This window comes from Pelobates fuscus, chromosome 3, assembly GCF_036172605.1.
Source record: "Pelobates fuscus isolate aPelFus1 chromosome 3, aPelFus1.pri, whole genome shotgun sequence".
Classification (NCBI taxonomy): domain Eukaryota; kingdom Metazoa; phylum Chordata; class Amphibia; order Anura; family Pelobatidae; genus Pelobates; species Pelobates fuscus.
In genome coordinates, this window is record NC_086319.1 from 3,501,477 (window position 1) to 3,527,704 (window position 26,228).

Below are 26,228 nucleotides of genomic sequence, written 5' to 3' on the forward strand. Positions count from 1 at the left end.
TTGCGCTGCGCGCCCCTGATGGTCCCCGTGCTGTCGGCAGCTGGCGATATAGAAGAACCATGGTGCCCACATTTCAGTGTGTCTGGCTACCCGGCCCATGATGGTAGCATGGGCTTCTTCTGCCCCCTGAATATCTTCCACTCTTTTAATCCACTCACTTCTGGTCGGTACTATGTCCGTCTTCCAGTGTGCCGGAATGTTAGCTTTTGCGGCGTTAAGCAGGTGTCGTAGTATTGATTTCTTGTACACTGGTATGGGTAGAGCAGAGATGTGTAATAAAGCCAGTTCTGCACCCCACGTTGGTAGATCTCTTAGGATGAGCCGAACCGCCTCTCTAATCATATCCCAGTAGGGAATGATAAGCCTGCACTCCCACCAGATGTGTATCACTGTACCGAGCTCCTCCTGACATCTCCAGCACGTCGGAGGAGTAGAAGGGAAGATGCGGTGGAGCAGCACCGGTGTCCTATACCATAGGGAGATCAGCTTATAATTTAGCTCCTGATAATAAGAGCTCATAGAGCTCTTATGTTGCCAAAGTAGCGCGGATTCCCATTGTTGGGTGGTGAGATCCTTCCCTAGTTGTCCTTCCCATTGCCGTTTGAATGCCATCCGTGTGGAGGCGCCTCCGGTGAGCAGGTGTAAATATAGAGATGAAATTGCGTGGTCTAGGGTGGTACCTTGATCACAAAGCTGCTCAAACCACGTAAGTTCCCTGTGGAGTCGTGCATTGTGTGGTATGGAGGCCAGAAAATGTTTCAGTTGTAGGTGGCGGAAGTGTGAAAGAAAGGTAGGAGGTCTATCCCCTAGGAGCGATGAGAGATCCCGCAATCGTCCACCACTAAGAACCGTGTATATGGGTACAAATGTACGTTCACTCTCGATAGGCCATGCCTCAGTCGGGAGCCCCCCTCCAACTTCTTCGTTGTGAGTAATCGGTAGCAGTGGGCTAGGCGTCGGCGACACCTGTTCTTGTTCCCTCAGGGATTGCCATCCAAGCAGGGTCTGCGAGACCAACCCCTCGCTAGGCGTCAGGGTGGGCCGTCTCCTGGGGGATCCCCATACCCTCGCCTCCAGCGTCGGGCCTATGAGACCTCTATCGAGGGCTACCCATTGTTTAGGTGTCGACGTTGATTGCCAGTCCAGAACGCGCTGTAGGATAGCAGCTTGATAATACCTTTTGAAATCGGGGAGCGCTAGGCCACCTTGTGTCCTCGGCCGGCATAAGAGGTCATGGCGAAGCCGAGGGCGGCCCCATGCCAAATATATTTGAGCACTCCTGATTTTAGGGCCGCAAAGAAGCTCACCGGAATGGCCAGGGGTATAGTCTGTAGGAGGTAGAGAACCCTCGGAAGGATGTTCATCTTAAGCACTGCCACTCTACCGTGCCACGTAATGTGTGGATAGGACCATTTGGAAAGGTCCGTTAGGATATTTTTAAGGAGAGGTGAAAAATTGCAGTCGTAAACTTCTTCCGGATTCGTGGTCACCCATACCCCTAAGTATTTCATTTTACTAGATAGCCAATTGAACGCAAACTGTGGTTCCAGAGATCGGTATTCCTCCGGGGGGAGCGTGATGTTTAGCGCCTCACATTTGGAGATGTTAAGTTTAAATCCGGACAATTGTCCGAATTTATCAAGTTCCGAAAGGAGGCAAGGTAGTGTAATCCTGGGATTGCGGACAAAAAAGAGAAGGTCATCAGCATAGGCCGCTACTTTGTGGTGAGTGCCATGCCATTCATAACCCTGGATGTCTGGGTTCCGTCTGATCGCTCGGAGAAGTGGCTCTAGGTGGAGTGCGAATAACAGAGGTGAGAGCGGGCATCCCTGTCTGGTACCGTTTCGGATAGCGAAGTCGGCAGTCGTGGCCCCATTGACCCGTACCGTTGCTCGAGGATCAGCGTACAAGGCAGAGATCCACGCGAGGAACCTCTCTCCACATCCCTGCCATTGTAGCATTTCAAGCAGGTATGACCAGTTGACCCGGTCAAATGCCTTCTCCGCATCCGTGGAAAGAAGCATCAGCCGGGTCCCCTGTCTCCGAGCATGGTGTTGAACGGCAAATAGTCTTAGGGTGCTGTCCCTGGCTTCCCTACCCGGGATGAATCCCGTCTGATCAGCATGAACCAGTCCGGGTAGAAGGTGTTTGAGGCGATTCGCCAGCACCTTTGTGAATAGCTTGGAATCCACATTAATCAGGGATATCGGGCGGTAACTGCCGCAATGTAGCGGGTCCTTCCCGGGCTTCAGGAGTACAGTGATGGTAGCGGCAACTGACTCCCGGCCCAGAGGACCCCTGTCTCCTATCGCGTTGATGGCGTTGGTGAGCCGAGGTACAAGCAATCCTGAAAACTTTTTATAATATCCTACAGAGAAGCCATCCGGGCCTGGGGCCTTCCCAGTCTTGGACGATTTCAAGGCCATGGCTATTTCATCCACACTAATTGGGGTATTTAGGAGCCCCGTGGAGTCTCGGTCCAGCTTATCCACGTCCACGTCTGACAGATAGGTGCGGATTTTCTCGCGGTGTCTCATGGCTTCGCTCTCCCCGATCGGTGCTTGTAGATTATAAAGTTTCTCATAGTAGAGTCGGAATTCTTCTGCTATCAGCTCCGGGAAGGGAGACACTTCCCCTGAGGTCAGTTTTAGCTGGCGAATTTGTCTGGGCGGCATGGGGCCTTTTAGTAGCCGGGCAAGGTATTTACCACCTTTATTGGCGTGGGCATAATAGAAGCCTTTGGTTCGCTGCACCGCCCTGAGGTGTCGTTTCAGGAGGAGTGCTTTAAGCCGTCTCCGATGCTCCATCAGTTCTCCATAGACAGCATTTAACTGAGAACGTTTATGACTGCGCTCAAGTGTGGAGATAGTGCGATGTAGTTCGGTCATTTCTGCCATGAACGTTTTTCGTTTTTGCGAGGCGATGCGAATAAAGATGCCGCGGATCACGCTTTTATGCGCTTCCCACAGAGAAATCGGGGATATGTCCGGGGTATCATTTTCCCTGAAGTATTGCTCCAACTCCCGGTGCAGCTGATCTTGGACATCCCGATCCAGTAGTAAGGCTTCATTAAGTCTCCAGGTCCAACCAGTCGGCTTGTAGAGAGGGGAGGCCAGTTCCATCTCAACTGATCCGTGGTCCGACCAAGTGGCCGGAAGAATGTTGGCTCCCATCAGGCGAGAGAGTCCTTCTTGGGTGACAAAAAGGTAATCTATCCGCGAATATCGGTTGTGAAGTGCAGAAAAATAGGTGTAATCTTTCACCGTAGGATTCAGCACCCGCCAGCTGTCCACCAATCTCAGAGAGTCCAGCGATTGTCGGATGGACCTGATGTGACGTTGTGGGATACAACTATGACCTGTGGAGGAGTCCAGCATAGGATCCAGCGGGGTATTAAAGTCGCCACCAACAATCAGGGTCCCATCCGAGAAGTCCTCCAATTGTTGAAGTGCATTGCGGAGAAACGGTGCCTGTCTCTTATTAGGAACATATATAGAGGCTATCGTGTAGATCTTATCAGCAATGACTCCTTTAAGGAAGAGGTATCTCCCCAGTGAGTCCTGTGCTCTATCTAGTTCTTCGAATCCCAAGTGAGCTGACAGTAGGATAGCCACACCAGTTTTGTGAGCGGAAGGGTGGTTGCAGAAGTAGTTAGTAGGGAAGTGTCGATCGTGTAACTTGGGGTGAGACTCTCCCCTAAAATGAGTTTCCTGTAGCAGTGCGATCGCAACTTGTTTTCTTTTCAATTCCCTTAATAGGTGCGATCTACGTTCAGGAATGTTGAGTCCTCTGCAGTTCTGCGAGATAACCTTTAGGGGTGCTTTGCGGTAAGCCATGATGCGTAGTGTCACTACGAACAAGGGCTGCCTTGGTGCCGTGTAGAACCCTCAGGGAACGCGACAGTCAGTCCAAAGCTAGGTGAAGAAAAGGGGAGGGGGGGATAGCGAGTGGTGGGGAGGGGGGGGGGGGAAGATGAGAGAGAAGTTAGAAATAAGAGTAGTGGGTGTAAGGTGGGTCAGCCACAGGAGACCGGGGACCAGGGCCAGGTGTCTGTTAAGAAGTTAAAAGGAGGTATGTATCCTTATCGTCGATACCCTCACAGAATTTGGGGGTAACCCAAATCTACGCCCCCCGCCCGAATGGAGGGGGGTATTCCCGTGCAGTGACCGACACTAGAGGTGCTTCGTTCCGGTACCAGCCCAGGAAACCCAAGCACTCTCTATGTGGCCACGACTACAGCACGAGTGTAAGAAAGTGGAGGCACAGCTCGAGCTCCGCCTGGAATCTATCTCTCCGAAAGACAATCGGCAACCGCTCCCAACCGTTCCCCCGGGCTACTGTAAAAGGGCTATGGAAATTCCCCGGAGTATGACAGCGGGGTCAAGGCTTATGGATGGTAATAGCAAAACAAAGGGGAAAGTAAATACAGAGGAGTCGTACCAGTACGTAACTACCAGAGACAACTGGCATACCCCGGGCATTACCCCATAGCAGGGCACTCTATCGGAATCCCATACCCGCCCCTCCCTTAGAATCTCGTACGGACAGCATCCTATCTCGTGGCGTAACAGCGGGTGATGTGTACTTATCCTGCCCCCCAGTACCGGAAGGCCCGTGGAACCCCTAAGCCCCATCTCCCCTAAAGGGCTACATTTATCAATACCTATATCTCCACATAAATTCAAACAGATAGGTGAACACTAATAACGGCACAAACATTTTCTACCATCGAATCCTGCAGTCATACTTGCATCATAATTAGGAGGCACACTCCTCTTGGGATGGGCAAGCACGGGCGAGGGAGGGGAAGGGGAGAGGAGAGGAGGCGGCACGATGGGGGGGGGGGGGGGAGGGGGGGGGGGGAGGGGGGGGGGGGGGGGGGGGAAGGGTGGACCTCATGTAGAGCAGTACCTATCTCAATAGTGAGCTCGTTGAGATTGTCTACATAAAAGCATATGTTCTCTATCTAAAAATGCACAGATGATTGCCATCCTCGAGGACCCCACCTTTGAATGAAATATGTGAACATAGCGAACTGGGCGGCGGGTTGCAACGAAAAGGGTTAGATTGGTCGCAACCCGGCATATACTCGCTTGTCAAAAAGTGATTGCATAATACAGTGGGGAGGCCTACACGGCGCAACGTGCCGCACGTGCAAGCAACCAAGCAAGGCCCTCGGAGGGTGGCAATGAAACACACAATACTATACAGTATACCGGGCATCAACATCCGTAAATAGCAATAACAATATGTAGGTGTACTTCCCCAAACCCCCCCCCCCCCCCCAATCCCCGAACCCCCCACCCAAAGCCCCAGCAGAGGGTCCAATGCTCAATCAAATGTCCCAGAACATGGAGAGTTCCGTTGCCAGAGGACAACCCAACTGAAGCGTAGACATCCGCCCCCCCAACCCCCCCGCCCAAACCCCAAAAACTTGCATATGCAGCCTGTTCTTAGCTGAGACATCGAGGAAATTATAGTAGTACATAAAGCAGGTATGGTGAACTTAAGCGTAGGAGTCCCCAAGGAAACCCGACTGGGCCCAATATCCCCCTCCCAAGAGCCAAAAACAGCCCCACAGTACCTTAGAGTATGCAGTGTAGTACGTGCGTCTCACACAGTGGTCGGGGTGAGTCGGCCGTCTGAAGCGAAGTTCCGTGGCCCAGATCCTGCGGAGGTGCAGCATCAATCATGAGAGATGGGGTGGTTATTCCTCTGGTGAGGTCGGATCCCGATATCTTCCCGTACGGGGGGCAGAGGGAGCTCTGGATTGTCGTTGCCTGGGTTCCCTCTGAGCTCTCGGCGGTGGACCCAGCGGGCCTAGAATCCAATTAGTAATAGGCTGCGACGGGAGACCCAACTCTCCCATGAAACGTGGGACTTCCTCCGGCCATCGCATAGTGATCCAGCGATTCTGATGTCTTGCCATCAAGGCAAATGGAAAACCCCATTTGTAGACCACATTGTGATCCCGTAGCGCAGTCGTGACAGGGCGGAGCGCTCGTCTGGCTTCCAGAGTGATGGGGGACAAATCATTAAAGAGTGTTACTTGGGCTCCTCTGAAGGGCCAAGATTGCCGCTCCCGGGCTTTCGTCATGATGGCATTCTTCACCGGGAATGAGCTGAGGCAGCAAACAAGATCTCTTGGACCGTCATCCGCATTCCTGGGCCGTAGTGCCCTATGTGCCCTCTCAAAGTGGATCTGTGGAGGCGGGGATGATTGCATAATAAGTTGGAAGAGCTCCAAGAGGGTGTCCGCCGCCACCTCGGGGCCCTCAGTTTCTGGGACCCCGCGTACACGTATGTTGCATCGTCTACCCCTATTATCCACATCCTCCAGATGACGGCGCATAGCCAGGATCAGTTCACCCTGTCTCGAAACTGCGGTGTCCGTGGACGCCATGCGGGTGGACAGGGCCGCGCCTGCTTCTTCAAGCGTAGTGATGCGGCCTGTATGCGCTGTGATCTCGGCGCGAAGTCCTGCCACTTCATTCCTCATAGCTTCCTGAATATTCGCCTCCATGACCTGTAGATCAGTTTTAGTGGCCATGGCAGCAGTCAGGTCCCTGAGGGTGTTTTCAATTCGTTCCAGAGCGGTGAGCGCTGGGCCCTGCTCCGGCGCAGGCGCCATCTTGGGAGTAGCCGGGTCGCCACTCGCGCTGGGCTGTTGCTGCAGGTAATTGTCCAGGGGACCCTGCTGGGGATTCCCCGGGGTCTGGGGATGCTCCGGGCGTTTAGTGCGCCCCATTAAGTATGCTTAGCCGCTCTTAATAGCTGTAATCGGGGGACGGTGGAGCGGAGCTCTGTCTTCAAGCGGCCATCTTGGACGGAGCCGGAACCACGCCCCCATGGGCAGTTATTTTGCGCCTTGGTTTCTCCACACGCTTCTTGCGACCCTGTTGACTATTTTGAATGAAACGCTTGATTGTTCGATGATCACGCTTCAGAAGCTTTGCAATTTTAAGAGTGCTGCATCCCTCTGCAAGATATCTCACTATTTTTAACTTTTCTGAGCCTGTCAAGTCCTTCTTTTGACCCATTTTGCCAAAGGAAAGGAGGTTGCCTAATAATTATGCACACCTGATATAGGGTGTTGATGTCATTAGACCACACCCCTTCTCATTACAGAGATGCACATCACCTAATATGCTTAATTGGTAGTAGGCTTTCGAGCCTATACAGCTTGGAGTAAGACAACATGCATAAAGAGGATGATGTGGTCAAAATACTCATTTGCCTAATAATTCTGCACGCAGTGTATAATGTAATTAAACCCCCATTATTTTTGCCTAGTTTAGATTTTTTTTTTTTTTTAACTAATAAAATCTGTCAACATTGAAGTTGCTGTTTAGTGGATAGGTGAGTGCGCTGGATCTTGTGTATTGTTTATTGTTAGTGATGTTGCGAACATAAAATTTTCGGTTCGCGAATGGCGAATGCAAACTTTCGCAAATGTTCGCGAATGGGCGAACCGGGCGAACCGCCATAGACTTCAATGGGCAGGAGAATTTTAAAACCCACAGGGACTCTTTCTGGCCACAATAGTGATGGAAAAGTTGTTTCAAGGGGACTAACACCTGGACTGTGGCATGCCGGAGGGGGATCCATGGCAAAACTCCCATGGAAAATTACATAGTTGATGCAGAGTCTGGTTTTAATCCATAAAGGGCATAAATCACCTAACATTCCTAAATTGTTTGGAATAACGTGCTTTAAAACATCAGGTATGATGTTGTATCGATCAGGTAGTGTAAAGGTTACGCCCGCTTCACAGTGACATTCCAAACTCCCCGTTTAACGCACCGCAAACAGTCCATAAACATATACATAGGCAATAAAAATAAAAATAAAAGGACAGAGCGTAAACCGGACCTTAGAATGGCCGGACTAATACGCTAGAGACAGAGAATGGTCAAAGGGAAAGCCGAGGTCAAGGAAGCCAGAAAATACACAATACCGTTTACACAAGCCAAGTCAGGGAAACCAGAATTCAGAATAACCAGGGAAAAGCCAAGATCAGGATACCAGGAAATCAGATTCACAATGATAAAGCACTCTCAGGAAACCAGGAACAGGAAACCACGACAGGGCAAGGTACTGGGGTGAGCTAGGGATTTAAATATCATGCGGCGGGCCGGCAGCCGCGACACCCTGTTACGTCCCCCTCATCAGGCCATTTTTAGTCGAATGTATCGCCCACTGTCAGTCCCTTCAGGATCCATCCCTCATTCATCTTAATAAAGGTGAGGTAATCGAGACTTTTTTGACCTAGGCGACTTCTCTTCTCAGTGACAATACCTCCTGCTGCACTAAAGGTCCTTTCTGACAGGACACTTAAAGCGGGGCAGGCCAGAAGTTCTATCGCAAATTGGGATAGCTCAGGCCACAGGTCAAGCCTGCACACCCAGTAGTCAAGGGGTTCATGGCTCCGCAGAGTGTCGATATCTGCAGTTAAGGCGAGGTAGTCTGCTACCTGTCGGTCGAGTCGTTCTCTGAGGGTGGACCCCGAAGGACTGTGACGATGCGTAGGACTTAAAAAGCTCCGCACGTCCTCCATCAACAACACGTCTGTAAAGCGTCCTGTCCTTGCCGGCGTGGTCTTGGGAGGAGGAGGATTACGTTCACCTCTTCCCCTGTTAGATTCCCATTGTGCTGTGACATCACCCTTATACGCAGTGTAAAGCATACTTTTTGATTGATTTTGGAACTGCTGCATCCTTTCCGACTTGCCGTAATTCGGTAACATTTCAGGCACTTTCTGCTTATATCGGGGGTCTAGAAGCGTGGACAGGTCGTTCTCCTTCAGCCTTTTTATACGTGGGTCCCTCAACAGGCACGACAGCATGAAAGACCCCATTTGCACAAGGTTGGATGCTGAGCTACTCATGTCCCGTTCCTCGTCCTCAGTGATCTCACTGAAGGTATGTTTTTTCCCCCCAGCCACGTACAACACCACGGGTACCAGATAGGTGACAACAAGCACCCTGGGATGTCTGTTGTGTTTGGTCTTCCTCCTCCTCCTCAAAGCCACATTCCTCCTCTGACTCCTCTTCCTCACAATCCTCTTCCAGCGTTGCCGCAGGTCCAGCAAGCGATGCTGATAAGGCTGTTTCTGGTGGTGATGGTGACCACAACTCTTCCTCTTCACGCTCATCTACTGCCTGATCCAGCACTCTTCGCAGGGCATGCTCCAGGAAGAAAACAAATGGTATGATGTCGCTGATGGTGCCTTTGGTGCGACTGACTAGGTTTGTCACCTCCTCAAAAGGACGCATGAGCCTACAGGCATTGCGCATGTGCGTCCAGTAACGTGGCGAAAAATCCCAGCTCCGCAGAGGCTGTCCTAGCACCCCGGTCATACAAATACTCGTTAACTGCTTTTTCTTGTTGGAGCAGGCGGTCGAACATTAGGAGTGTTGAATTCCAACGTTTCGGGCTGTCGCAAATCAAGCGCCTCACTGGCATGTTGTTTCGCCGCTGGATATCAGAAAAGTGCGCCATGGCCATGTAGGAACGCCTGAAATGGCCACACACCTTCCTGGCCTGCTTCAGGACGTCCTGTAATCCTGGGTACTTAAGCACAAAGCGTTCTACGATCAGATTACACACATGTGCCATGCACGGCACATGTGTCAACTTGCCCAAATTCAATGCCGCCAACAAATTTTTTCCGTTGTCACAAACCACTTTGCCGATCTCCAGTTGGTGCGGAGTCAGCCACTGATCCACCTGTGCGTTCAGGGCGGACAGGAGTGCTGGTCCGGTGTGACTCTCTGCTTTCAGGCAAGTCAACCCCAAGACGGCGTGACTGCCGTATCCGGGATGTGGAATAGTAGGTGATATACCTGCCCTGACCATGCTTTGCAGACCAGGTATCAGTGGTCAGATGTACCCTTGCCCCAACACTGTGTGCCAGACATGCCATTACTTCCTTTTGCACAATCGAGTACAGGTTGGGGATTGCCTTTTGTGGAAATAAATTTCGTCCGGGTACCTTCCACTGCGGTGTCCCAATAGCTACAAATTTTTTGAACGCCTCAGACTCCACCAGCTTGTATGGTAAAAGCTGGCGGGCTAAGAGTTCAGTCAAGCCAGCTGTCAGACGCCGGGCAAGGGGGTGACTTTGTGACATTGGCTTCTTACGCTCAAACATGTCCTTGACAGACACCTGACTGTGGGCAGATGAGCAAGAATTGCTCAAGGCGTGAGATGGAGTGGCAGATGGTTGAGAGGGGGCAAGGAGGACAGCAGTGGTTGATGTGGCTGAAGATGCTGGACCAGGAGGAGGATGGCGGCTTTGAGTATGTGTGCTGCTTGTACTCATGTGTTGATCCCATAGGCGTTTGTGATGTGCGATCATGTGCCTTCGCAAAGCAGTTGTACCTAGGTGGGTGTTGGACTTCCCACGACTCAGTTTCTTTTGGCACAGGTTGCAAATGGCATCGCTGTTGTCAGAGGCAGACACACAAAAAAAAATGCCAGACTGCTGAGCTCTGCAATGACGGCATTCTGGTGGTGGCAACAGCATGCGTTGATTGGCGTGCTGTCTGGCTGACCCTGGGTGCCGATGCATGCTGTCTGACTGTGCCACTAGCTCCTTGCGACGACCTCCCCCTGCTTCCAACTCGTCTCCTCCTCCTCTCTGTCTCCCCATCTGAACTTTCACGCTGTTCTTCTTCTCTTCTAGCGGGCACCCACATGACATCCACGGACGCAACGTCATCATCAACCGCTTGACTTGTATCTGACAACACAGCAAAGGAAGCAGCAGCGGGTACAACATCATCATCATCACACCGTACGTCCATGTGTGTAATGCTGCCTGACTGAGACATATCCCTGTTATCTATATCCTCTGGCAATAATGGTTGCGCATCACTCATTTCTTCCAGCTGATGTGTGAATAACTCTTCTGACATACCAAGTGAAGCGGCTGTGGTGCTAGTGTTGGTGGTGGCGGCAGGCGGGCGAGTGGTAACTTGAGAGGTGCCCGAAGCTAACCTGGAGGAGGATGGTGCATCAAGGTTCCGAGCGGAAGCTGTAGAAGATTGGGTTCCTGTGTTAGCCAGTCAACTATGTACTCAGAACTTTTCCAGTTCAGGGTACGTGGCCTCTGAATACTGGGCATTATTCTAAGGCCAAAGGGAATCACAGCACCACGACCACAACGGCCCCTGCGGGGTGGCCTGCCTCTGCCTGTCATTTTTTTTTCGATTAGTGGTACTATGCGTGCAAGCTACTGTGACAACAGATATGAGTGGCACTGTGCACTGGCAGAAGTTGGCAGAGTAGACGCTGTAGGCCTGACACACACGCTTGCAGACAACTAACTGCTATTCAATCTATAACAGTCAAATTTGTATTTTTTTTTAAATGTACACTACTGTTACACCAGATATGAGTTGCACTGGTGTGACACTCTGCCCTGGCAGGCCCTGAAACGCACACGCCTGAAGGAAACTGACTGCTATTATATTACAGTCCAGACAGTTTTGTTTTTTTTAAATGCAAGCTATTGGGACACCAGTGAGTGAGTGGTGGCACTGGGCAGGCCCTGAAACGCACACTCGTGAAGGAAACTGACTGCTATTATATTACAGTCCAAAAATTTGTTGTTTTTTGTTAAATGCAAGCTATTGAGACACCAGATATGAGTGTTGGCACTGGGCATGAGGCCACAATATACGCTGTGAGCCTGACACACACGCTGGCAGACAAATAACTGCTATTCAATCTATTACAGTCAAAATGGTATTTTTTTTTTAAATTTACACTACTGTTACACCAGATATGAGTTGCACTGGTGTGACACTGTGCCCTGGCAGGCCCTGAAATGCACACGCGTGAAGGAAACTGACTGCTATTATATTACAGTCCAAAAAGTTTTTTTTTGTTAAATGCAAGCTATTGTGACACCAGATATGAGTGGTGGCACTGGGCAAGTGGGCACAGTATACGCTGTGAGCCTGACCCACACGCTGGCAGACAACTAACTGCTATTCAATCTATTACAGTCAAAATTATTTTATTTTTTTTAAATGTACACTACTGTTACACCAGATATGAGTTGCACTGGAGTGACATTGTGCCTTGGCAGGCCCTGAAACGCACACGCGTGAAGGAAACTGACTGCTATTATATTACAGTCAAAAAAGTTTGTTTTTTTTTAAATGCAAGCTATTGTGACACCAGTGAGTGAGTGGTGGCACTGGACAAGTTGGCACAGTATATGCTGTGAGCCTGACACACAGGCTGGCAGGCAGGCAACTGCAATTACATTACACAAAAAAAAAAAAAGCAGACTGATGTTCTAGCCCTAAAAATGGCTTTTTGGGGTGCTGTCCTTACCGCAGAGATCAGATGAGTCCTTCAGGACTGTAGTGGACACTGAATACCCTAGCCTAGCTATCAATTTCCCTATCAAATCAGCAGCAGCTACACTGTCCCTCCTCTCACTAAGAATGCAGCTTCACAATGAATGTAAAATGGATGCTGTCCAGGAGGTGGGAGGGTCTGGGAGGGAGGGTCTGCTGCTGATTGACTGGAATGTGTCTGCTGACTGTGAGGTACAGGGTCAAAGTTTACTCAATGATGACGAATAGGGGGCGGACCAAACAGCGCATATGGTCGCCGTCCGTTGCGAACGCGAACAAGCAATGTTCTCCGGGAACTATTCGCCAGCGAACAGTTCGGGACATCACTATTTATTGTATAATATGGTCCCCAGCAGCACCCCATTTAAGCATGTTCAGGTGAGTGCTACCACCCCCCATGTTTCATATATATATATATATTTGGGAGCCTAGCCAACTCCTTATCCCAGGGCATTATTTAGCCTTGTACTGCAGAAAGCCCCAGATGGAATTTTTTCCCCAAGTAAGTGGTTAATCTCATAAGAGCAGACATTAGGCTGTTAGAGTAGGACCTGCCAAAGATGGGGTACATTGACGTTGTGGCAGGCTTATGCAATGTATGATCATATAATGTAACTAAACCCCCATTATTTTTGCCTAGATTAGGTGTTTTTTTTTTTTTTAAATACTAATAAAATTTGTCAACATTTAAGTTGCTGTTTAGTGGATAGGTGAGTGCGCTGGATCTTGTGTAATATATATATATATATATATATTTAACATATAACAGGTAATAAATATATTCAACCATGACAGGTGCATTCTGTATTGAGGTTTATTGCCATAGATCTCTTAAAGGATTGAAATGAAGATTTGACTGTGCCCCTGAGGTTATTCCATAATTGCAGTGCTCTGTAGGAAAAGGAGGATCGAGCCACTCTATTTTTGTATTGCGGTATGCTAAATATTGTGGTAATACTGGATCGGAGTTTATAGGAGTTGGGAACAGCTGGGGAGAGCATTCTACTCAGGTAGGGTGGGAGCTTCCCAGAAAAACTCTTATGCACCAGGCTGTAAAGATGAAGAATGCGTCGGGATTCCAGCGACAGCCAGTTTAGCTCTTTTAACAGTTCATATTGGTGGGCAAAGTAATTATATTCTATCACAAAGTGGCAGAATTAATTATATAACTTATTAAGTTTTTTTAAGGTGGGTTTGCGATGCAGGTGCATACACTACATCCCCATATTCAATGACCGGCATTAGCATTTGTAGCACTATCTGCTTCCTTACTGTAGGTTTTATGAAGGACTTGTTTCTGTACAGGGCACCTCGTTTTCGGTAAAGTTTTGAAGAGATGTTTTCAATGTGCAGGTCAAAGGATAGGTTGGTGTCTAGCAACATGCCTAGATATTTGGAAGAACAGACTGCGGTCAGTGTGCTATCTGAATTTGTTCTGATACATGAGATGTCCATGTTTGACGTATCTCACATACTATTAACTTCACAATTACAATATGCTCTTGAAAGTAACACTGTGTCTTGTTTTCTTACATTTTTTTTTTACAGATGTAACCTTGTCTTTTGGATGGTGTCATAGACTATACAGGAATCAAGATAATACATTATGGAACACAATAATACAGTTATTGGGTTTGGAAATCCTGGCATAATGTTTTGTCCGAACCAACAAGTTACACAAGATTATCAAGAACCCTATAGTCAGTCTGGAGCTTCTGCACCACAATATGGATTTCAAAATCTAGAAATAAATTCTGATTATTCTGGGCAGATACCTATTGGTTTTTCTACTGCCATGGCTGGCATGCAGCAAGTGGAATCTCCACAAACATCATGCTTTTTTATAACAAATAATTGGTTTGAAGAACAGCAATCATGGTGCCCTCACCCATCACCTCAAGCTCCAATCAATGGACAAATGGATCCAATGCCTAGTGAACCATTATCTGCCCAACAGGGCACCTGGGGGCTGCAAATTGGTTTTGAGAATTTCCAGGATGCTGAATCTAATGTTAACATTGTCCATTATCATAACATTGACAATCACCCCAATTATCATGTTGACCCAATGCTTTATACAGCAGCCTTTACTGAAGGTATAAGAAGAAGTCACACGATTCATCATGATCCGAGGTCCGGAGGCCAGGGTTTTGCAAGCAGAGGGTCTGACAGAAGGTCATCAGATACAATGTTACTAAGACACCAATATATTTCTGAGAGTGGCTTTTACTCTTCACAATCAGTCTATCCCAGGAGTAGCTACGAGGTAAGAGTCATCTTCTCCTTGAATTCAGATTAAGACACAAATGTAAGATGAGCAGGAAGTATTTGCTATTATTTAAAGAAATGTAAGGTATTTGCCTTAACCAGTGTTGACAACATTTCTGGAGGGTTTGCATTTTTCTCTTTGACCCTGTATGTAATGAGCTTTTTCCGGGCAAAAAAAAAAACCTTCTTCCCGGACTACAAAGAAAAAACAACAAATAAAATACCAACAGGATTCTTCACTAAAGTGAGAATTCAAAGTGACTAGCCAGGCTATGCTTTAATTTCAGCTTAAAATTTAAATCTAAATTCACTTTGAATTCTCATTTTAGTAGATAACCCTGCAGCAAAACAAGGAGCATCGGCCGGTTTAAAGGTATAAGGAAGTAGAAAAAAGTGGCGCCACAGAGATAATGTGTACAATTAAATATAATCAAGTAGTAATATAGAAATAAACAATGATATATAATACAGAGAGAGAACAATAACAAAATAATCCACTTATCCACTTGAGAAAGCCCTAAGGTGAGAAACGTGTTGTGGAAATTTTAAGTAACTATATTTTAATAAAGGTATTTAGGCCACGTTCTTTGTTGTGAGTTAGCCATTTTCTCTTTTTTACCATTTTTATTATTTTACTAACTGGCATCTGAGTTTTACTTGTTCCAGAGAGATACTACTCCAAAGCATCCTTGGTGGAGATTATACCACTTACGCCCTATTTTTTAGCTCGCAAAAACCTGAGTAGGATCATATAGACCTTTTTTATTGGCTGCTACCTTTTTAGGTTTTATTGCACTATTAGTTTTTATTTTCCCTTTCATACGGATCCCACGAACCCCTTGATCCCACTACTCCATAGACGTCTCTACCTCAGATAGACCTGTGATTGTTCTCTTATCCCAAGGTTTTACTGGACTCTTTTTGGACTGTTCTTTATATATATATATATATATATATATACAAGCTGGGCCTGTAGCTGTGGGAGGGGCATGATTTCCCTATTTACCATTGATGGTCTTGCGATTTGCAAACCTGGATTTCCGGCTGCTGCAGACCGCCATCTTGCTTTCTTTCCTCGTGGAGAACTTACCTGCCTTCAAAGTGTCTACCCGTTCCTAGATCAAAGTTCTTCCAACCATGGAAAGCCGCAGGGCTCTTCCCCTCTCCTCTGGTCAATACTGCATGGCTTCTGTAACAATGAGTTGTTGACCCTGACGCAGGCGCACAGCGTCATCACAGGTCAACTCTATTTCACATACTTACCCTCTGTTCGTATACTTTTGTGCAAGCTTTCGTTTACAACTTGATACGAACGGCGGTTCAGTAGTTTGCCACTATTGTCTATCAGTTCGTTTCGTGGGGTTATTATACTCACCTGTTCGGTGGGTTCATTTCGCACGCATGAACGATACTCACGTTTCCTGTATGTTTTAATGGTTCTTTCACTGGAGCGATCGGCAGTTATACGTTACTTTGTTCCTCTTTGGAAGCCGTTTGTATATATTTCTGCAGAATGCCGTATTTTACTTGTAGGAATCCCTAAGTCCATGCAACCATTCAGTTTAAATTCCACAAATTAGGCTGGGTACACTATGGACCACTAGAGGTTATAAAGCAGTACTGCACATATTACAAATCTACCAGTAGATTCAGCAGCACTGTTTTTAGGTTGCCGAACCTGAACACCCTTTTTTTCACGCTGTACCTCTGAGGTTGTCAAGGCTGTTAAATTCTGATTGACTCTGGCTTTCAATCATCACAATTTAGGTGGGTTCTCTAATCTTGATGAGTTAGTAATTAGTTTACAGTTAGTTATACTGGGTGGGTTTATATTATTAAAGAGACACTCCCTAGTAATTAGTTTACGCTCGTTTTAAATTCTAACGTGGACCATATTCATATATTGCAGATTGTGGTCTCTCTACATATTTGCATACGTCCCTGTCTTTTCATTTCTACAATATTACTTTGGTTCGTGTTTTGGATTATCTTTCACTTTCATATTCTCCCCCTCGTTTGCTTGGAAACCTAACTGTTTCATTTATGTTACTAGGTACTAGGCACTACTGGTTATACTACCATTACGTTCCAGCTGCTTTATATTTAGGCCTAGTCTATTGCCTGGTATGTATTCCACATTATTTCATATTAATATCTCCTCACGATCACGTGGTGGCTACTACATGATGACTATTTACTATCATAGGTATCACTCAAAGTGATCTACACTTTCCTAGCCTATTCATCTGTTCAAATACAGGTAGGTGTACTCACAGGTCATTATACCTATCCATCCCCATCCGGCTCTACCTACTAGGGTGAGTTTTGGTCTACTGGCTGATAGGATTCAGAATCCACTTAGTTGATTTTCTGGCCTTCTTGCCAAGTCATAGTGGTCCCGCAAGGCCAACACCCATCCTAATATTCGGAGGTATTCATGCCCAAACTGCCAATGCATAGTTAGTTGCGTCGCATCATGGTATAGAAAGAACCTCTCAAGTCACTCCCATTCTATCTTTTGCCTTACTAGTCACCGAGAGGCCTCCACCCCGCCACAATGTCAGTGGCCTCAAAAAATCCCCTCGGGCCAACACATAGCTAGAGCCTCTCGTGCCACTTGGCAACTAGTAAGGGCTTCCCTCTCCTGTCATAGATAATTTCTTTGCCGCTTGGCATTAGTTAAGCTAGCCAGTACATTGCTTTCCCCTGAGTTACTCTTTTAATTTTATCCTATTCTATCATGTCTGAAATACCAGAAGCAAATGACGAGGTGTCCATTCCCAGTACTCCAGCAAGGTCCATCTTTCCATCTCAAAGAGGGGACAAAACCAGCCTATCTTCTCTCAGATCCTGGACAATATCCAGGATCACGGCCAAAATAAGACGCAGGAATATTCCATACCCTGCCACTGCCAGGAAGGCAGAGTTATACTTAATACCACCACGGACAATACCAGGGCTGGCGAGGGCTCCAGTAGTGCCCAGTCACCTGACCTCCATGTCATACTATCATCAGTCCTGTCCTAATTGGGGCGCATTATGGATAGAAACATAGAAACATAGAATGTGACGGCAGATAAGAACCATTCGGCCCATCTAGTCTGCCCAATTTTCTAAATACTTTCATTAGTCCCTGGCCTTATCTCATAGTTAGGACAGCCTTATGCCTATCCCACGCATGCTTAAACTCCTTTACTGTGTTAACCTCTACCACTTCAGCTGGAAGGCTATTCAATGCATCCACTACCCTCACAGTAAAGTAATACTTTCTGATATTATTTTTAAACCTTTGTCCCTCTAATTTAAGACTATGTCCTCTTGTTGTGGTAGTTTTTCTTCTTTTAAATATAGTCTCCTCCTTTACTGTGTTGATTCCCTTTATGTATTTAAATGTTTCTATCATATCCCCCCTGTCTCGTCTTTCCTCCAAGCTATACATGTTAAGACCCTTTAACCTTTCCTGGTAAGTTTTATCCTGCAACCCATGAACCAGTTTAGTAGCCCTTCTCTGAACTCTCTCTAAAGTATCAATATCCTTCTGGAGATACGGTCTCCAGTACTGCGTACAATACTCCAAGTGAGGTCTCGCCAGTCTTCTGTACAATGGCATGAGCACTTCCCTCTTTCTACTGCTAATACCTCTCTCTATACAACCAAGCATTCTGCTAGCATTTCCTGCTGCTCTATTACATTGTCTGCCTACCTATAAGACATCAGAAATAATCACCCCTAAATCCCTTTCCTCAGATGTTAGGACTCAAATATTCTGTACTCTGCCCTTGGGTTTTTACGTCCAAGATGCATTATCTTGCATTTATCCACATTAAATGTCAATTGCCACAACTCTGACCATTTTTCTAGTTTACCTAAATCATTTGCCATTTGGCATATCCCTCCTGGAACATCAACCCTGTTACATATCTTAGTATCATCAGCAAAAAGACATACCTTACCATCAAGACCTTCTGCAATATCACTAATAAAAATATTAAAGAGAATGGGTCCAAATACAGATCCCTGAGGTACCCCACTGGTGACAAGCCCAAGCTTCGAATATACTCCATTGACTACAACCCTCTGTTGCCTGTCACTCAGTCACTGCCTTACCCATTCAAAAACATTGGAATCCAAACTTAAAGATTGCAATTTATTGATAAGCCTTCTATGTGCAACAGTGTCAAAAGCCTTACTGAAATCTAGGTAAGCAATGTCTACTGCACCACTCTGGTCTATTATTATAGTTACCCAATCAAAAAAAATCAATAAGATTAGTTTGGCATGATCTCCCTGAAGTAAACCCATGTTGTCTCTGATCTTGAAATCCATGTGTTTTCAGATGTTCAACAATCCTATCCTTTAACATGGTTTCCATCACTTTCCCCACTACTGAAGTAAGGCTTACTGGCCTATAGTTGCCCGACTCCTCCCTATTACCTTTCTTGTGAATGGGCACAACATTCGCCAACTTCCAATCTTCCGGGACTACTCCGGTTATCAATGATTGGTTAAATAAATCTGTTAATGGTTTTGCTAGTACACCACTAAGCTCTTTTAATAGCTTTGGGTGTATTCCATCAGGTCCCATTGACTTATTTGTCTTTACTTTTGACAGTTGAAATATAACCTCTTCCTCTGTAAACTCACATGTAATAAAGGACTCATTTGTCCTTTTTCCTAAACGAGGCTTTCCTCCATTTTCATCTGTAAATATATAATCAAAAATATTCATTGAGGCAGTCAGCTAGACCTTTATCCTCTTCTACATACCTTCCTTCTTTTGTTTTTAATCTAACTAATCCTTGTTTTACTTTCCTTTTCTCATTTATGTATCTAAAAAATGTTTTGTAACCTTTTTTTTACTGACTGTGCTATTTTCTCTTCTGTGTGTGATTTGGAAGCTCCTATAACTTGCTTAGCCCCTTTCTGCCTAATCTTATAGGTCATTCTGTCTTCCTCACTCTGGGTTTTTTTATAATTACTAAATGCTAACTTTTAGTTTTTTACTATTTTGGCCACATCTGCGGAGTACCAGAGTGGTTTCTTGAATTTTTTGCTCTTACTGACAAGTCTAATGCAATTTTCTGTTGCCGTCAGCAGTGCAACTTTTAAATTATCCCATTTCTCTTGGACTCCATTTAAATTGCTCCAGTCTGATAATGACCCCTTTACACAAATTCTAATTTTAGAAAAGTCTGTTTTTGTAAAGTCTAAAACTTTAGTTTTTGTGTGGTGTGACCTACAGTAATATCTGATACCAAATCTCCATTTGTTAACACTAAATCTAGTATGGCCTCTTTACGAGTTGGCTCCTCAACGACTTGTTTTAGAGACAATCCCAGTAGGGAGTTTAGAATATGTGTGCTCCTGGCACAAATAGCTATTTTTTTTTTTCCAATTCACATCTGGAAGATTAAAGTCACCCATGATGATAACTTCCCCCTTCATTGTCATTTTAGCTATTTCCTCAACTAGTAGATTATCTAACTCTTCAATTTGTCCTGGGGGCCGATGATTCACATCTACACGAGTTACTGTGTGATTACCAAATTCTAACGTAACCCAAACGTAACCCAAACGGACTCTATGTTCACCTTACTAACTTTTATTAGGCTAGATTTTATGCTATCCTTCACATATAGGGCCACCCCTCCCCCTTTCCTGCCTTCCCTGTCTTTTCTATATAAAGAGTACCCTGGTATTGCTATGTCCCAGTCATTTTTCGCATTATACCATGTCTCCTTAACAGCGACTAAATCTACATTATCAGTTGCCATTATTGCCACAAGTTCATGGATCTTATTCCCTAAACTGCGAGCATTTGTAGACATGACTCTAAGCTTATTATTTTTTAACACACTTGCTACAGGCACCTTCTGTCCTTGTTTTGGGGGACAATTGGATTGATGTTTTATCACCCTTTTGCCCCTCTCTCCTAGTTTAAATACGTCCTAGCAAAACCTCTGAACTGCTCACTGAGAACATTTGTGCACTGAGATAAACTGGATCGGTTGGATGCTAATGATAGGCCAGTGGCTCCATCTGGATTGGTTACTCCAGAAACTACTGGTCTCTCAAGCACCCTGACTGGTAAATTCATTGGCCCACTCCAAAAATCCGAACATCATTAACCCGGCCCATTTGGTACCAGCACATATTAAGAAGGATATCTTGGAAGGCAAGGATGTCAATCTAGTTTCGCTACTGATTGCCTCCCAGAATATCCTTGAAAACAAGATGTATTCCTATGGCGATGTGTCTGTGGTACTAAAGGCTAGGGATCCCAAGTTGAATAGGAAATTGTCTATTCCTGAGTTCGTCCTAGATTTTGGGATTTATAGGGGCGTAGTGTGCTCCACAATGCAGAGAGGAGTTTAACTTGTATTTTCACAAGTTGGTGGACCTGGGGCATAAATATGGTGGTACTTCTTTTTATGATTACCACAGATCATTCTCTGCGAAGGTGTCTGCGGCCCTGGCTCAGTTTAATTTTCAGACAGACTGGAGCCAGCTGGATACGGAACTATTTTGCAGGCACTTCGCGGGCCTCATATCCCCAGTTTGTAGCGTTTGCTCCTCATCCTCACACACCACTAACCTATGTTCTAACACCCCTGAGCAGGGTGCAACCTATCCTTTTCCTACTCCCTCAGCTAAACCTGAGAGAGTGATTAAGGACAAGCTCGGACGTAATATTATTTTCTGCAATAACTTCAACGCAGGTACCTGTGGATTTAGCGCATGCCGGTTATTGCATGTCTGTTCTCTTTGTTTCAGGTCACATGCTAAAACAATGTGTCCTAATAAATCGTTTCCCAAACCTTACATGTGACTTATTTTGCCGAATTGTTGCAGAATCAGCTCTCACCCCATTTGGTGGAGTTTTTTGTGTCAGGATTCACAGAAGGGTTCCATACAGGTATCATTTACATGCCTTACGGCATCGTGAAATGTAAGAACCTATTATCTGCCCTCACCAATCCAATCTCAGTAAATAATCTGTTACAGATGGACTTAGATCATGGTTTCCTACTAGGGCCGTTCAGTTCCCCTCCTTTCTCAGCTTGGAGAACTAACCCCATTGGAGTGGTCTCTGGGAAAAATTCTGATAAGCAAAGGTTGATTGTCAACCTCTCTGCTCCCCACTCTTCCACAACACCCAGTTTAAACTCTCTCATTCCTTCAGAGGAATTTTCCCTGCAGTATGCTTCCATTTATAACGCCATTGACCCCATTTGGGAGCATGGCTTAGTAAGACAGACATCATTAACGCCTTTAAACTCCTCCCTATTCACCCTTCTTTGTGGCATCTACATGGCATTAAATACAAAGGTTCTTATTACTCTTTTACTCGTCTCACTTTAGGTGCAAAAAGTAGTCCGAGACAGTATGCTGCTACCGCTTAATGTCTGTAGATGCCCCACAGTTATTTACTGTTTGGATTACTTCTTGACTGTTGAGAGTAACCTATTCCTACCCAAGAGCCTAAGTATTACGACCCAGCTATTACAATCCCTGTCTCCCCTAAAAATACACTAGGACCAGACACATTGATTAACTTTCTGGGTATCACACTAGATTCAGTCAACATGATGGCCAGTTTGCCAAGAGATAAGATTGACCGCATCCTATCAAACATCGACCTATATCTCTACTGAATCCTGTAATCGCACAGAACTGCAGTCCTTATTAGACTCCCTCAACTTTGCCATGCAAGTTATACCACAGGGTAGGGCTTTCATATCAAGACTGCTCAATCTGTTTCCCCGCTTCCAGACAGACCGCTCCCGCATTACACTAGATGGCCCTGCTACAGCAGATTTATCAGGAATTGGAATGGGAGATGTTTGTTTATCCCTTCACTTACGTCCGACTCCCTCACTATTTTCACGGATGCAGCAGCCAACTCTGGCTTTGCAGCTATTTTTGGTGATCACTGGCTTTGGGGGGCTTGGCCTAGGGAGGTATATAATGTACCATGGTTTTTCACCACGTATGCCCTATTCGAGCTCTACCCTATCATAGCTGCTGCAGTAGCTTGGGGAACAGCTTGGGCAGGTCAAGTGGTGAGATGCTGTTCGGATAATTTGGCAACCTGACATATAATTAACGATGGTCATTCCAAGTCTTTGACCATCATGAGCTTTCTGAGGAAATTCACTTGGCTGGCAGCCAACTATAATTTCTTCCTGTTATATGTGCATATTCCTGGCATTCAGAACGTAGCGGCTGATCATTTATCGCGCTCTCAGTTTCAGGAATTCCACAATGCATTACCGGCGACCCCGGCTCTGTCATGGCAGGACATGACATTGGATTCGGAGATCTGTTAAAGCATGACAGACTCCTATCGTAACTAGCTTTGTCCGACAACACTAGGAAGTCATACGACAGGGCTTTCCATGTGTATAACAAATTCTTGTTGGACTTTCAATTTGTAAATAAACACGCAATGGAAACTATTGTAGCCTTCACTTCTTTTTGCCACCTTAAATTAAAATTATCATACAACACCATCAAATTATATCTGACAGGGATACAACACCATATACTCACCCTCTGGCCAAACAACCACAGTTTCCTATCTTCTTATCAAATAAAAACCAGGCTCAAAACCTATGCCAACATCTTCTAGACCACCTATCTATAGCCAAATCTTCAAATCATTATCATACCTCATGGATACAACCCCTTTCAAATCACATACCAATCATGTTATAAAAAACGCCATCTACTTAGCTTTCTATGGGTTCCTCAGACCTGGAGAATTCACCACTACGAATATCACTTCCCAAGACGGTCTTAAAGGTCATGTATTCATGTACTCCTGACCCTATAGTGTGAAAAACACCATCTAGCCCCCCTGGACCCCTCATGCCTCCATAAATATAGCAGAATCTTACTGTATTCAAGCCAGAAGCTGTAGATCTGCATGTTGTTTGCCTAAAAAAAAAACAAGCAGTCTGCTGACATCATCAGAAGTGGTAGCCTGATCCAATCACAATGCTTCCCCTTAGGATTGGCTGAGACTGACAAAGAGCCAGCATGATTCAAACACAGCCCTGGCCAATCAGCATCTCCTCATAGAGATGAACTGAATCAATGAAACTCTATGAGGAAAGTTCAGTGCCTGCATGCAGAGGGAGGAGATACAGGCCCCAGGGAGAGTGCGCAGCTTAACGGACAGGGGCACGTGTATGAGTGTGGGATGGATGGTGCATGATTGGCTATGTGCTACATGTGGGAGTGTGAGATGTGAGGAAGTGGGTGGTGACAGATCAGACTGACCTCAGTGCCACTTAGGAGCCGGGCCTGCAACAAGTTTCCCGCCCACCCTTCCTTTGCTGCTTTGGGCCCGGGGGGTTGTCACAGCGAGGCGGGGGTGTGTCCTTGCCAAATAAGGGATGGTTTGGTAGATTAGATGAAAAAGGGGGATGATGGCCGGGTCTCATCCTCCCCCTGTCTCTTATGGTGAACCTGGAGGAGGTACCAGGTTGGACGTGTCCCCACTGGGTTGTAAGTCGACCAGTGGGGAGCATTATGGTTGGGCCCCACTGAGTTGGTGGGGAGCCCTGAAAAGGAAGATGTTTTTATTAGGCCAAGGAGGGAGGTGAGAGCCTTGGGGAAGTTAGATTGGCAAGGACGGTTTATTTGGTTACTGTATGACTATATGCAAATTGTTTATGTTAATTTATGATAATTATTATTTCGTTATATGTTACAGTATTTGGTTGTGTTAATAAATGATGTGGCCTGTTTTCTCCAAGAAGTTGTCTGTCGTTATTTGAAGGGATAAGTGATGGTTTTATGGGGGATGAAGGTAATGCTATCCAATGCCCACTACGTCCATACATGAATGTTTGGATGCATTTTAGGCAGCCACGACCCAGGAAGGATCTCTAACAGCCATCTGAGGAGTGGCCAGTGAAGTTATCAGTAGGCTGTAATGTAAACACTGCATTTTCTCTGAAAAGACAGTGTTTACAGCAAAAAGCCTGAAGGGATTGATTCTACTCACCAGAACAAATTCAATAAGCTGTAGTTGTTCTGGTGACTATAGTGTCCCTTTAAGAGCTGGTAAAAATACCCTATTACCCTACCAGCAACAAATGGTGCCCGGTTCAAGTCCTAGATACATTCCTAACCACCGTTCCAGGGTCTCCAAACCAACTTCTGCTCACATTACATGGTAAGGTTCTTACTACCAGTAAATTCATGCTGTATATAAGAGTATTGCTTACCAAGTTAAGTCTTAATTCATCTCACTACTCAGGACACTCCTGCATTGGAGCAGCCACCACTGCTTCCAGCAGAAACATACCGGTTCATATTATCAAAACATTGGGGCGGTGGAACTCCTCAGCATATACCAGATACATTCCTCATCCAATACAGGAAATACGTGAAGCATTCTGTAATCTGAATATGTGATATATGCTATATGACTGTCCTTGTAGGCTGAATAGATCTTGCATGGTATACTCTTTTTGCCCTCTTTATTACAGGCCTACCGCATCGTCGGTTTCGGCACACCACAACCGACTGTTCATATTTACTATGTTATCATAAGGTATAAGTTAAATAAGCTACATACTGTCATTACGGCTTTCTATATATAGCTATTATTTTTTGTTATTGTTCTCTCTGTGTATTATATATTATTGATTATTTCTATATTACTACTTGCTTATATTTAATTGTACATATTATCTCTGTGGCGCCACCTTTTATCTCCTTCCTTATACCTATATACCTATAGGGCCTGTGAGGGAGCCCTGTCCTTTAGGCGTGCTGCCTTTATTTAAGTAAACACTTTTCACTTATCGGCCGGTTTAAAGCTTCATACAATATTTCCAATGAATAAATAGTATTCTTTCCTTTATATGGTTAAATCCTAGCAATACGAGTGAGCTAATTGTAGTTGCAGAGATTCGATAGAATGTATCACTCCTTGGTTTCTTTATTCGTGCGGCAGGTGTGGATATGCGTTAATTACCGTGCATCGTCCACCATTTTGGAAATCATAATGCATGTTTAGATTAGTGATTCCTTCTTGTCTGATACAAAATGTTACATTTCACTTAAAAGTCAGCACAATGCTTTATTGTTTACCTTAATTATTTGTATTAATAGGTGAAAGATTGTCGGATTCACTTACTTGAAAAATCCCAGAACACAAGTCATTTGTCAATGTTTTGTACGGCGGTGAAAAGGTAGGACCTGATTCCTTTCTTCCAAAGTATTTCCTTTCTATTCACCAAGTCTCAGGAATGTTCATACTTGTCTTGCAGTTTAAGAGGAAGATATCCTGCATCGGATGCGGAGTCAAACTCTGGAAGAATATGGAGCGTCGCTCTGAGATTTTCTAATGACTTCCGTGACGAAACCACCATGAAAATTACCATATTTAAGGATTCAGAGCAACAAGTCCTACACTGGACCCAAAAAGGTAAAGAAGACCTGATTTTATTCTTGGGGGGAAAAAAAATGTATTGGAAAAAAATCTTAATTAAATTTCCTTAAGCAGTTTTATTTACATAATCAAAATGTACTCAGTGTATTAAAACAAAATAAAAAATGGAATCTAAG

The 26,228-nt window shown here is 45.5% G+C and overlaps 1 protein-coding gene across 2 annotated transcripts in view; it reads left to right on the forward strand.

Annotated features, from left to right (window-relative positions):
• The window catches only part of PIK3C2G (phosphatidylinositol-4-phosphate 3-kinase catalytic subunit type 2 gamma), a 367,222-nt gene that overhangs the window by 80,202 nt on the left and 260,792 nt on the right, over positions 1-26,228 (forward strand). For both annotated transcript variants that reach the window (XM_063446623.1, XM_063446622.1), the window contains exons 2-4: positions 13,923-14,640; positions 25,773-25,852; positions 25,931-26,088. In XM_063446623.1, the coding sequence (XP_063302693.1) occupies positions 13,981-14,640; positions 25,773-25,852; positions 25,931-26,088 (898 nt within the window). In that variant the 5' untranslated portion in view covers positions 13,923-13,980. The remainder of the gene's footprint in view (positions 1-13,922; positions 14,641-25,772; positions 25,853-25,930; positions 26,089-26,228) is intronic.